This window comes from Myotis davidii, unplaced genomic scaffold (assembly GCF_000327345.1).
Source record: "Myotis davidii unplaced genomic scaffold, ASM32734v1 scaffold167, whole genome shotgun sequence".
NCBI classification, from domain to species: domain Eukaryota; kingdom Metazoa; phylum Chordata; class Mammalia; order Chiroptera; family Vespertilionidae; genus Myotis; species Myotis davidii.
In genome coordinates this window covers 5,822,933-5,836,871 of record NW_006300048.1, presented here as the reverse complement: position 1 = coordinate 5,836,871, position 13,939 = coordinate 5,822,933, and the positions used below count along the sequence as shown (strand labels likewise).

Below are 13,939 nucleotides of genomic sequence, written 5' to 3'. Positions count from 1 at the left end.
ATTATCCATGAATAAGTGAGATCATGTGGTATTTTTCCTTCATTGGCTGGCTTATTTCACTTAGCATAATGCTCTCCAGTTCCATCCATGCCGTTGCAAATGGTAAGAGTTCCTTCCTTTTTAGAGCAGCATAGTATTCCATCGTGTAGATGTACCACACTGCCTCTCCCTTTCTTAACACACTCTGTAGAATCTTTTGCATCCATGTCCTACTCATGTCAGTGGGGAAGGTCCAGCCGCAGACATAATTTGCAACATTATGAAAAACCTGGGTCTTATTGTGTAGATAATTAAGTCCCTCGAATGTGCACCTTGCTTAACCAACTTAGCTCTGTGACCTTATTTACTCACTAATTCTCTTTCATTTCTCTCTTCCTATTTCTGCTACTGTTTGTTTCTCAATTCTGGTCTCTCTCTGTCCTGGGCATTTCTCTCACTGTCTCTTAGTCTGCAGGGATAGAGGGTAATACATATTTGGAGAAGGGAAAGGTCATTGTGGTCTTTATGCACAATTTAAAATTAATTTGCCCTTTAAATACTCAAAGATCAGTTTCACAGTATTTCTTTATCAAATTTAAAAGAATAATTGTAGAAAGGGGTTTATTGCTTTTCCCATTTGGGAAACAAGTCAACAAAATCTCACTGAAAATTTCCAAAAATCTGTAACCTGCACGTTCTCACTACCTATAAATAACTGTTGTAAGGTCTTTTGAGATATAAAGCTTATTGTAAGTGATGTTATCTATTTCAGTACATTTTATCCACTATTATTCTCTCTATTTGCAGTATACTGACCTTTCCCAGTGAACATGGGTTTCTTCTGGGAGAAAAAAACCCCAATAACTTTGTAAATATAAGACTACTGGGTCCCAGTGCACGAATTTGTGCACCTTGAAAGGAACTGTGGGCCACGAGGCTGTGGTAAGCACAGGGGCATGTCTTGGCTCATCCTCTGTGCCCCTGCCCTGCCCCTCCCACCATGGCCCCCAGTCCCCTGTCTGCCGGTAGCCCTGTTCCCACCTCCACTGCTCCCACCCACTGACGGTGCAGAACACAGCAGTGGGTATGAGCAGGGTTGGCACCATCTGTGGGTGCGAGTGGTGGCTGCTGCCCTGATTGCCCCTAAGGACCAGGGGCAAGTGGAGAAGCCTTCAGGGTGATCAGGACTGGCAGCCACCGATTGCACCCGCTAATGGTGCGAGCAGTCGGGACAGGACCAGCTGCGGGTGTGAGCAGGGACGGCACTGGCAGCAGGTGCAAGTGCCAGGCAGGGCTGTGGTGCGCGGGAGCAAAGAATTTTCAGTAACCACCAGAGGCTCACTTGATGACAGTGACCAGCACGCCCTGTCTTGGTCTGGCGCCCCTGCTCACCTGCTCCACCATCCCACTGCAACTAACACCTGCAATGTTCCACACGCCCCATGGTGGTCAGCACACATCATAGTGACCAGTTGTTTGGTTGTTCGGCTGTTCCGCTGTTTGGTCTATTTGCATATTAGCCTTTTATTATGTAGGATATTCCTGGCATAAAAATAGAGGTATAATTTTTAAAAATTGAACTTTTGGACATTACTTAAAATATTGAAGTTTTTAAAATTTCTGAAATGAAGAGAAGAATGTAAGATACTGATTTTATTCCCCTGTGGATATAAGCTATTTACTATTTTTCTTTAGCTTTGTTTCTGTTCTCTAAAAATGGATTTTTTTTCAGAAGTTTTTCTTGAGGTCTATGGTTGAGAAAATATGCCAAGAAACTAGTTTCTTGCCCTTAATCTCTTTCTACAGTTGATCTCATTGCTTCATTATTTTTTAGTAGAATTCATAGAAATGCTGTTTTTTAAAGTGATTACATAATTTCCCTAATAACAGTCTAAAATAAACACTAATTTTTATTATTTGACTTTTACTTTTTAAATAAATTATCATAAAATTTTGGAAGCGAATTTCCTGACCGAATTTTGATAGGAATCATTGCTTAAGGTTATTACATCAGTTTCTTTATTTTTCAACCTTTATGCCATGCATTTTGGTCCCACATTCATTCTTCATGTGTACTGTGACCTTTTGCATACACCTTTAAGTATTTTGAGCAAGCTATTCTGTGAATATGAAAAGGCAGCTTCTGCAAAGGAAAGCTTAACTCACAGCAGAGAACAACAAACAGAACTGAGAATCCACGCTCTCAAAAGTAAAGAAAGAGGTGGAGGGATGTGGAGGGATCTACTGTTTACATTTCAGTGGAGCTTATTATTTGCTTTTCTTCATCTTTCCATGTGTCCTTTGGTAGCATCTACATCTGTCTTTCATTTGTGGGAAGCACAGGGGCCCTCAGTATTCAACCCCACTTTGCAACCTCACCTTCTGATACAGTGTTTTCTTTTTAAATGTATTTTATAGATATATTTTTACAGAGAGGAAAGGAGAGGGATAGAGAGTTAGAAACATTGATGAGAGAGAAACTTCGATCAGCTGCCTCCTGTACACGTCCTACTGGGGATGTGCCTACAACCGAGGTACATGCCCTTGACTGGAATCGAACCTGGGCCCCTTCAGTCCACAGGCCGATGCTCTATCCACTGATCCAAACTGGTTAGGGCTGATTCAATGTTTTTAGAATATATCTCAAAAGGTCTGAATGACACAACAGATATCTACCATTCCTTTTCTTTTCTCTCAAAACATGGATTATTTTCCCAAAATTATTAGTTAAGTCCTTATGTAATATTACCCCAGGGCTATAGAAACAGATTTTCTATATTTTATATTCCATGTGTGTGTGTGTGTGTGTGTGTATGTAAGGGGCAGGGGCTTAAATATTAAGGCACCAGAATAGCCATCTCTCACACTTTGGTGATTGTATTTGATTTGTGTTTATTTTCTTTAAGTCCAAGAAATCATATTTTTATGATTAATTTTGGTATGTAAGTGCCTTTTCTTTCTGTCTGGGTGAGCTTCACTCATCCCTGCAGGCTTACTATTAGCTGAAACTCCAGTCCTAGTCAGGAGGCGATGGACACAGCTGCCACTTGAATCCTCTCTCGTGAAACTTCTATTCTTTCATTTGTGGGAAGCACAGGGGCCCTCAGTATTCAACCCCACTTTGCAACCTCACCTTCTGATACAGATATTATTTATATCTAGATAAGATGTTGGATCCTTGTGTCCATGCTCCTTTAAGGCAATGGCTGTATTTTTCTCCTTCCTTTCTCCTCTGAGGGGAAGTGATGGGACATAGTGATCAAGGGCAAGGGTTTTCAATGTAGGAAGATATGGGTTGGAAGCACAGGGGCTGGTCTTCCCACACAATAATCTCTCTGAGGCTTGATCGCTGGCAGAGAGTTATAAGAAATAAATGCAGTGGCCCAAAGTATCTGTGACATTAGGTGGTTAATAAATTAGTATTATTCTCTTCCTGTCTCTTATGGCACCTGTGCATAGGCTAGCATGTGACAGATATGAAGCAAATTTCTATTGAGTGAATAAGTGGGTGAAATAATAGAATTTCAATCCATTATATAACCTTAACAAATATAATTTATAGTTGCTCTGTTACTTCTTTTATTTGATTTCAAATATCCTAAGATTTGGTTTGACTTTCATTGCATTTATGCCCATGGTTAAACAACAGTCTCTGAATTTTACCCGAAATCACCCATGATTTCTTCAGTGGATGTCTTCTGCACTGGTCCTGGGTGGCTTTAGGCTCTCGTGCACTTGATGATGAACTTGGCATGCTTCCAAGTGAAGCCTCCTAATTTTAGAGTCAAAATGCTGGGGAAACAAACCACAGATGTGCATTGAAATATGCACAGTATGAGTGCAGAGCCTTTTCTAAGAGTTATAATAAGAAAGGTCTTTAACCTAAAGAGGTTGTTTGAAAACTTAGCATATTTCCTTTTTTTCTTTGAATAATCCAAGAATACTACCTTGCTTTTCCCACATCACATTGGGTTTTGAGAAACTAAAAATATTTTATCAAAACATTTGTTCTGCAAGAGTAGTCTACAGCTCTCATATTTTTATAGGTCATAATAGATTTTAAATATTACATTCAACTCAAAAGAAGCTTTTCTTTCTATATTACATAACACAAAACATTTTTGCACTTTATAATTCAATTACTCTAATAATAACTATTATAAAATCTCTTTTTTTCTAAAAAGAGGTCAGAAAAATAAAATAAAAGATAATATTCTCTATAATAAAAGAGAAACATGTAAATTGACCATCCCTCCCCTATGCCCACCAGCCAAACAGGAATGAGTATGCAAATTAACCCAACAAAGATGGTGGGTTAATTTGCATACACAAGTGCCAGGCGGAGAGCAGAGCAGGATAGCCGGCAGCTTGGGGGGACGTGGCTCCCTCGGTCGCTTCCCACAAGCCGCCAGGCGGAGAGCAGAGCAGGAGAGCCGGCAGAGAGTGGAATGTCTTGGGGAACTTGGCTCCCCAAACTGCCAGACAGAGAAAAGAGAGGGAGAGCTGGTGGCTTGGAGGATTTGGCAGATAGGGAGGCCATGAGATGGAGACAAAGCAGGAAAGGAAAACCAAGAGCACGGGGAGCACCAGGAATTCTGGGAATAGTAGTTCTGGTGGCAGACGGATCTCCTAGACCCATGGTCGGCAAACTGAGGCTCATGAGCCACATGCGGCTCTTTGGCCCCATGAGTGTGGCTCTTCCTAAGCCTTAGGAGTACCCTAATTAAGTTAATAACAATGTACCTACCTATATAGTTTAAGTTTAAAAAATTTGGCTCTCAAAAGAAATTTCAATCATTGTACTGTTGATATTTGGTTTTGTTGACTGATGAGTTTGCCAACCACTATCTTAGACACTAGAGCAAAGTGAGCCTGGAGCAAGTTACTGTTGTGGTGGGGGGTGGAGGGAAAGCAAAGGTGAGAGACATTAGTAAAATCAGAGTGTCTAGGAAAAATTAAAGGGAAGATATTCTAAAACTTCCAGGAAATCTCCACCAATGAAGCAAAGAAAAAAAAGGCTTCATTATTCTGTGAGCAACAAACCAAACTGAGTTGGGGTCTCAGATAATTCACTCATATGATTGCAAAGACAGACAGAAACTCCTGGACTGGAGAGGGCTCCCCTGAGGGCTCCCAGATTGGAGAGGGTGCAGGTCAGGCTGAGGGACCCCACACTCCCCAGTGCATGAATGTCGTGCACCGGGCCTCTAGTAATAAAATAAAAGGTTAGAATCTTCACTGTTAGTAGAGCAAACTTTTTTAGGGACTTGCTCTTTGTCTTTTGTTTGCCTAGAATATCCACTATTCATCTCTCCATGTGGAAGTTGGGCCATTTGTTAGTTCAATATGTATTTACTGAGATCTACCTGTACAAGGAACTAATTATATTTGTAGCTTTAGAGAAGATACTCATAGAATATTTAGCTTTACCTGTAGTTGAATGTGAGCATCTCTGCCTTTCACACCTCACAGAATAGCTTCCTTGCCTACGTGGTGTACCAGTTAACTATGAGCTTGTCTCTTACCTCCTACAAGACTAAATGTGTTGTAAGAAGCCTTCATTGTTGTAACCCTGGTAGAGTCTATCTCAGCTCCTGGTCGCTATTTGTGTCAAGAACCTATCGAGCTTATTGGAGTGTGTAGGTACCCATATGGAGATTAGTAGAACCAGAATCCAAAAGCTCTGGTTCCTAGACTCTACTAATCAAAGACATTTGCTTCTAACTCCCCAGGAATTCCACATGTGCTGACATAGAGAGTGTTCCAGGCAGCACGGACCCATCTCTCATGCAGAACGGGCTTGCTTTTAGAACAAGCCTCATCCAGAATGTAGGAGAGACATGCTTGAGACCCTATATTCCACTCTTACCCAGTCATTCCCAGTACAGTTGGAAAGCAAATAGGAAAGTTGACTTCATTTAACTGACAATGTTGTTACGTTTATTAAGCAAGTACTGCAAAACCAATTGAAAGCTGAGTTGTTTTAATTTTCAAAATGGAAACATTTTACTTGAAATACCACCATTAGCTAAGTTGTCTAATCTGACTTAAGGCCCTGCCCATACTTTGGATCATAAACAGATTGGCCTCCATCCTTTTTCAGTTGCCTTGGGTCTGAATATTAGCTAAGTTATGCATGCTACATCAGGAACATCTGATGCACCTATGTGTAGAGGAATCATCAGTCCGGATGAAATACATGTATCTCATCTCTCATTTCCTAATATTTTGGGGAGAAACTTCTGAAATGTCTGATTAAAAAGAAACAAAAACAAAAATGAATCAGCAGGGAAGAGACAGAAGAAGCAAGCCAGGTGGCTTCTCAGATCTCTTACTTTGTTACCCCCACCCACACACACACACACACCAGGCAATTGTTTCTTCAGTTTCTTTTCTTTTTTAAAAAATTATTTAAAGAATTACATATGTCTCCTTTTTCCACCATCGACCCCTTCCCGGCCACTCCCACCCCCCAGGACAAATCCCCACCACCCCAGTGTCCATGTCCATTGGTTATGCTAATATGCATGCATACAAGTCTTTGGTTGATCTCTTACGCCCCCTCTCCCCGCCCCCCACACACACACCACCCTCCCCGGCCTTTCGTCTTAGGTTTGACAGTCTGTTTGGTCTTTCTCTGTCTCTGGATCTATTTTTGTTCATCAGTTTATGTTGTTCATTATATTCCACAAATAAGTGAGATCATGTGATATTTATCTTTCTCTGACTGACTTATTTCACTTAGCATAATGCTCTCCAGGTCTCTCCATGCTGTTGCAAATGTTCCTTCTTTTTTATAGCAGTGTAGTATTCTGTTGAGTAGATGTACCACAGTTTTTTAATCCACTCCATCTGCTGATGGGCTGTTTCCAAATCTTAGCTATTATACATTGTGCTACTATGAACATAGGGGTGCATATGTCCTTTCTAATTGGTGTGTCAGATTTCTTGGGACATATTCTTTGTACTTTTGGTGCCAGCCTTATATTGCTATTTCCTTAAGTGAAATGAGAATTTGGACAAGGAAGAATGAAATGGGTGAAAATTGAACACCTTTCTGACAGGGCCTGTCATAGTCATTTGACAGATGTAGGATTGTGAAGACCAAGATTGGATACAATCCATCATGTTGCAGCAATCAACATTGACTTAGTTTTTTTATGCCGATGCCATACATTTTATCTTGGTAAGAGGCAATAAATGTCTAAGGCTGGTATTTAAAGAGTAATAGTAATATTAACACTAGCTGTCAGAGGTAGTATCTAACCTATGTTTATGAGCTTACCTGAAATCATTTCCTGGCCTCTTTAAGTCCATTTTCTTTTTAAATTCTTTTTACAGGTAAAGATAAGATTAAAGTGTCTGAGGATGACTTGAAGAAACTCCCTCTAATTAAATGGTGTATTTTGGAAACGATTCGTTTAAGAGCCCCAGGTGCCATTACTAGAAAAGTTCTATGAAACCAGTTAAAATTTTGGTAAGCTTTAATTTGGCTTTAAAATAATCTCTCTAGGAAAAAAAATGCACATATCTTTCCCATATATTATTAGATAATTCCTTAAATTCCAGTAGCATCAAATGACCTAGGAATAGATCACTAACAAGAGTTGTATAGCAACATTTTGTCAATGTAGGTATTTTCCCATTGGTGAGGATTTTAGCTACAATATAATATTTTAATAATCATTTTGGCTATGTGATTATGTATCAAAATTAGTATAAGCCTATTTCAATCAAGCAGGTGGATTAGATAATATCTCCACTGCTGAGCAACCATAGGTTGAGGAATTCATGTGCAAGAGAAGTTCCAACTAGAGACAGTTTCAGACCACAGATTACAGATATGGGAACAGATAATTGATATTAGCAATCAGCGTCCGAGTAGGGGAGAGAGGTCCTTTTTATGGGCAGAATAGGAGAAAATTCTGAAGTGCACCATGAAAAGTATGTGTACATGGCAGAATTTCAGGTCAATATTTGCTGAGTCAATCAGGCAGAACTAAATATTGTTTCAGAATGATTTGACTTTGAGCCTGCAAGATCACATTAAGTCAGACCTCCACTCTTGGCTGTTTTTACACACAGCATGAGAGTGCCTGGATTCAAACCAAGAACATTTTGTAGTGGTACAACACGAAAAGATAAAAAAAAACCCAAATTTTATAAAGCTTGCAACTTGCTAAATTCAGAAGAGACGTTTGTTTGTTTGGCTGATCTTACATTAATTACAGGATTTAGTTTTAGTGTGATTTTAAACAGTTTTTGCTTTTAAATAATCAAATTCTTAATTACTTTAAGAGTATAAAATAATATGCTTTCAGAGGAAATAGTCAAACAACTTGGTGCAATTAAGTAGAACAATGTGTTTATTAGTCTGAATAGTACTATAATTTTCTTGAACTTTTATTTATATTATTTATATTATAAATGTTGATAATATATAAATATGTGAAAATAAATATATACATATATTATAAATGTTTACATTATACAGTGCGGTGCAAAAATAGGTTTACAGTTCTATGTATGTGAAACAGAGCTTATTCTTGTATTATTATTTATTAACTGTATTATTTTCTTTGTAAAAACTATAAACCTACTTTTGAACACTCTTATATTATTTATTTTATAGCCTCATTTATATTCTGGCTAGTAGATAATTACTTGAATTACACAATCATTTATCTGCCAGCAGGCATCTTCATTTTTATTTTATTACACAGATTCTATACATGTTTTGTTAGATTTATACCTAAATATTTCAGTTATTTTGAAGCTTTTATAAATGGTATATTTTCAAGTTTTAAGTCTCAATTGTACATGACTTGTTTATAGAACTACAGCTGATTTTTTTTTGTATGTTGACCTTGTATCTGCAACTTTGCCAACCTCACTTATTGGTCCTAGGAGTGTTTTTGTAGATTCATTAAGAGCTTCTTTGTAGATAATATTTTCATTTCTTCCTTTCCTACCTGTATGCCTCTTCCCCCTTCTTCTTGCCTTATTGCATTGGCTCTGTCTTCCAACACCGTGGTGAATTACTGTGGTGACAGCAGATATTCTTGCCTTGTTCCTGATTTTTATGGGAAAACATTTAGTCTTTCCTTGTTAAGTATGTTGGCTGTAGGTTTTTTGTAGATACCTAGAATAAATCTCATTTGATCAGGATGTATACTTTTTTAGACATTGTTAGTTTCTTTTGCTAACATTTTGTTGAGGATTTTTGCATCTAAGCTCCTGAGAGTTATTGGTCTAGTTTTCTTCACTTTTTATTTTGTCCTGTTTTGTTTGGTTTCTATACCATGACAGTCTCTTCAAAGCTGTTTTATGCTTGTCCTGTACCCTTTTCATACGCACTCACACTCCTTTCTTTCATCCACTCTTCCTCCTTCATTTCTTTTCTTCCTTCCTCCCTTTCTTCCTTCCAATCACATGTATTTCCTTATGAAAGACAGAAAAGAAAAAGTCAGCAGTATAGCTCTCTTCTTTTCTTCCTTAGTTCCTTTCTGTTTCTCTCATTTTCTCTTTCTGGTCTCATTCTTCAGGTTTTTTACCCTGTAATTGCTCTCCCTTAAAGATTGTATTCCAGACCCTGGTCAGGTAGCTCAGTTGTTTAGAGTGTTGTTCCCATATACCAAGGTTGTGTGTTCAATCCCTGGTCAGGACACATACAAGAAATAACCAATGAATGCATAAATAAATGGACAACAAAGCCATGTCTCTCTCTCTTTCTCAAATCAATTAAAAAATAAAGTTACCATTTTGTCTGTACTAACCGTGCCCATGACCAAACCAGGAAGAAAAAAACCCATAAGGATTCTTATGTCTAAATTCTTATAACATTTTTTCCTGCTGCTTTTGGATTTCTTCTGTCTCTTGCGAGTTCCAGTGTGGTTTATGTGGTTTCAACACATTTCACCTTGCGCTTCTTTAACCAGTCGCTCTGCCTGCCACATACATGGCAGCTCTGCACCCCTCTTCTCAGACATAACACCTGGCTGTGCTATTTCATTAGCTAAGTATCTGAGATCATCACAGGGTGATTGTATAATAAGCAATGTTTAATTTGTTACATAAATAGATTTCCTTCCCAGACACAACCAAAAACTTTTAGGCACACACCACTTTCCAACCAATGTAACACACTTCCTCTGAGATTGTGTTCCTTCGGGCTCCTGCTATCCTGCCTTTGGATATTCTCCTGCTGTTCATTTATCTTTATTTGATTAATTGTACTTACACCCCAATACTTCTTCCTTCACTAAACACTACTTTGTTCTTGGGATTCTGTGCTCATCCTCTTTCTTTTCCTTTAGCTTCTCCTATGCCACCACCTGAAGCCTGTCTCCCCGGCCCCCTTGTTTCCCTTCTAGCAGGAGGAGTTTTCCACTGGGCAGATGTTAGTTTCCTGCTTATTTCATTTTACTTTTCATTTCCTTGAAGATGACTCAGTTAATGTTCTCTTTTCTTGTATTTTTATTTTACATAAGCGTGCTGGCACAAATGTATTTGTTTTTCAGCATAAAATTTCTTATCTCTTGACCAGCGACTCACTTGTCTGCTGGTCAATGTTGGTACTGATATGATCACTCTATATTCCACCATCCCTCACACCCCCTGAACCCCTTTTTTATCCTTAAGTGAGTAGCTTTTGGGGGAGCTTTTAACATCATATCCTTGTCAGATTGTTGGGGCTGTTAATATCACATAGTTTTTTAAAATTAATTTTGCTTATTTCAACAACTTTACCAAAAGAAACATCCATGTTCAAACACATGCCTATACATATGCACTCATGCGTACACAACCCTACAACCCCACAACTGTACTGTAACAACTACCCAACATTCTCTTTGTATGACATCAGTAGATAAATCTAGTTCTTGTCACAGTGTAAATATGTCATTTTAAAAAGTTGTTAACGTTATTTTTTATTTTTCATGCATCTAGAGAGTTTTCATATTTATTTCCATTGCCACATAATCATCCATGGAGTTAATAGCTTGAATACTTAATTATTTCTTGGCTCTTGAGAATTTAGATTGTTTTACTTTGTGGTTCTTTTAATGTGGTAATTACTTGCATCTTTGAGCAGAGTACATTTCTTTTTTTTTAATCCTCATTCAAGGTATGTTTATTAATTTGAGAGAGAGAGAAGGGTGAGGGAGGAGAGAGAGAGAGAGAGAGAGAGAGAGAGAGAGAGAGAGAGAGAGAGAGATCAGAGAGGAGAGAAACATCGATTAGTTGCCTTCCATACTTTCTCTGACCAGGGATCAAACCTGCAACCTTGGTATGTGCCCTGACCAGGAATCGAACCTTCAACCTTTTGGTGCAGTGGAAAACACTCCAACCAATGGAGCCAGCTGGCCAGGGCCATTTTCTTTTTGTAATGATTATACTTGAATTATGTGTTACTAGTGGATTACTGGTCCAAGGGTATAAACACACTTATGATTCACAACATACAACCCTCTTATAAAGTCTAACATCTATGGGATAAAATATTTTGAATTAGACATAATGGATATCCAAAACGAGTCAAGAACTTATTTTAAATAATTATGAGCCTCATATCTCCATTTCCTAACACCCTCACTCTCTTCCTGGAGGACATGAGGCTACTCACTACCTGTTCAGTCTCCTTCCAGACCCCAGCAGCTGTGACGGCATCTCAGTGGTGGGACAGGTCTCTTCTTTCTCAGAGACCTGTGCTCAGGCTGCATCTTCCCAGAATGCCCCAGTCCTTCCTTCGTTATTTCCCACAATATGCTCTTCACAGCTATAAAAGGTGCAGTGTTTCCTGCACTCACTGTTTCTTTTGTAAAAGTGGCCTTCCGCATAGGAGGCCCACACGCACCTAGATTTCTCCCTAGGGAGATGAGACTTTAACTTTAATAACTTGCACAGTTTTCATTATGTAAGTAATTCATTATGTAAGTAATTAGAAAACAGAAGATGAAAGAAGAAATGAAAAATTGCTAACAATTTCATGTCAAAGATAATTCCTGTGAACACTTTGGTATTGTTATGATTTCAGATTTTTTTTTTCCTGTAGTGTGTGCAAAAATTCAATTGGGGTCATACTGTGTTAATTTTTTATAACCTGCTTTTATTTTACTTAATAATAGGTCACAAATAATTTTCTATATCAATAAAAGACATCTACACCATTTGAATTGCAACATAATAATCTAATATATGGATAGAGTCTAAATTTTTTCATCAGTTCCCCATTCTTGATTATGTATATGGCTTTCATTTTTTTCACTATGCCTTTGCTGAATATACTAACACGTTCTTAAGAATTTGTATTATAGAAAACATTTCATATGGGACTATCTGTATTGAGCAGTGGCAGAGGCTCATTCATATTTTCCCTCCTGTTGGACAGCTGGTCAGGGTGTCTTGCTATGAATGCTAGAAGTATTCTCACACTGCTCTTCCCCTGAGTAGTCTGAACAGGGTATCAGTATTCATTTTTGCTTTTGTATTCTTTTCTATTAAAATGAACAACTACCTGCTTCCTTGGATTTACTCCATTTCTTCTTTCTCTTTATTATGCCGTCTTTTGAAAACTCTTAAACTTCTACCTATACTCTTTTCAAGGCTTCATATTTTTAGTACAAAATTAATCTGCAAGAATACCAAGCAAATAATAAACAAAGTAGTATTGGAAAATATGAATAATTAAGACATATTAATTACCTTCTTGAGGTATTAAAATGTTATAAAACTATTAAGACATGTTATTAAAACAAGTATTAAAATGGCATCATATTGGTGTCAGACCAGATTGTTAGATCCATAGAACAGATTAGATAGATAACAAAAAAACAAAACCCCTTACACATAAGAATTTAACAGAATAAGTAAATCATTATAAGTTCATGAAGAGGAAAGAGATTAATATATGGTTTGAGATGACTAGCTAAAGGCAGGAAAAGGTGGGGAGAGGGGGAAAGTAAGAGATCAAACCAAAGGACTTGTATGCATGCATATAGGCATAACCACTGGACACAGACAATAGAGGCATGAGGGCCTGTGCTGGACTGTGGGGGCAGGCTGGGAGAGGTCAATGGGGGGAAAAGGAGACATATGTAATACTTTAAACAATAAAGAATTTTTTAAAAGTTATAAATTGCCCCTCAACAAATAAATTTACACTAATAACAGAGAAACATGCAAATTGGTGTCACTTCACTATGCCCACCAGCCAATCAGAGCAGCTAAGCAAATTAACCCAACAAAGATGGCAGTTAATTTGCATACACAGGCATTCAGTGAAGACTCAAGACTGAAGAGACTTGGCCCACTGCGGCCGGACCAAAGGCCTGGGTCCCGGGTGCCAGAGGAAAACCGGTGCCGGCAGCCAGGGGAAAGAAGGCCTATTGCGTGAATCTTTATGCAACAGGCTTTTAGTATACATATAATTTCTCAAAAAAAATATAAATAAAAAACGTGGGTACTTTTTTAACATAGTGGTTCTCAAACTTTTGGTCTCAGGATCTCTTTATCCTTTTCAAATTTATTGATGATCCCAAAGAGCTTTTGTCTGTGTGAGTTATATATATTTACTGTATTAGAAACCAAAGCTGAGAAATTGTTGAAGTATTTATTTAGTAATTCATTTAAAAAGAACAAGAAACCCTATTACATGGTAAATAAATAGCCTGGTTTTAAGAAACATATTTTCCAAAACAAAAAGTGAAGAGTAGCATAATTTTTAAATTTTTGTAAATCTGATGTCTTGCTCATAGAAGATATCTGAATTCCTATGTACGTGTCTACAATCAGTCTATTGTGATGTATTGTTTTCATTGATGGAAATGAAGAAAATCCAGCCTCACATTGACATGCAGCCAAAAAAGGAGTGTTTTAGTAGCCTTTTCAGATATTTGTGGCTATTCTTTGATACTACACTAAAACTCAACAGTGGTATTTTCTTATAAGTTTGTTGCAA

The 13,939-nt window shown here is 37.9% G+C and overlaps 1 protein-coding gene across 1 annotated transcript in view; it reads left to right on the top strand.

Moving 5' to 3' along the window:
• Positions 1-13,939, top strand: part of LOC102753466 (24-hydroxycholesterol 7-alpha-hydroxylase) — a 71,611-nt gene that overhangs the window by 36,030 nt on the left and 21,642 nt on the right. Inside the window, 2 exon segments of the mRNA XM_006776413.2 lie at positions 7,321-7,433; positions 7,436-7,456. Of these exon segments, the coding sequence (XP_006776476.2) occupies positions 7,321-7,433; positions 7,436-7,456 (134 nt within the window).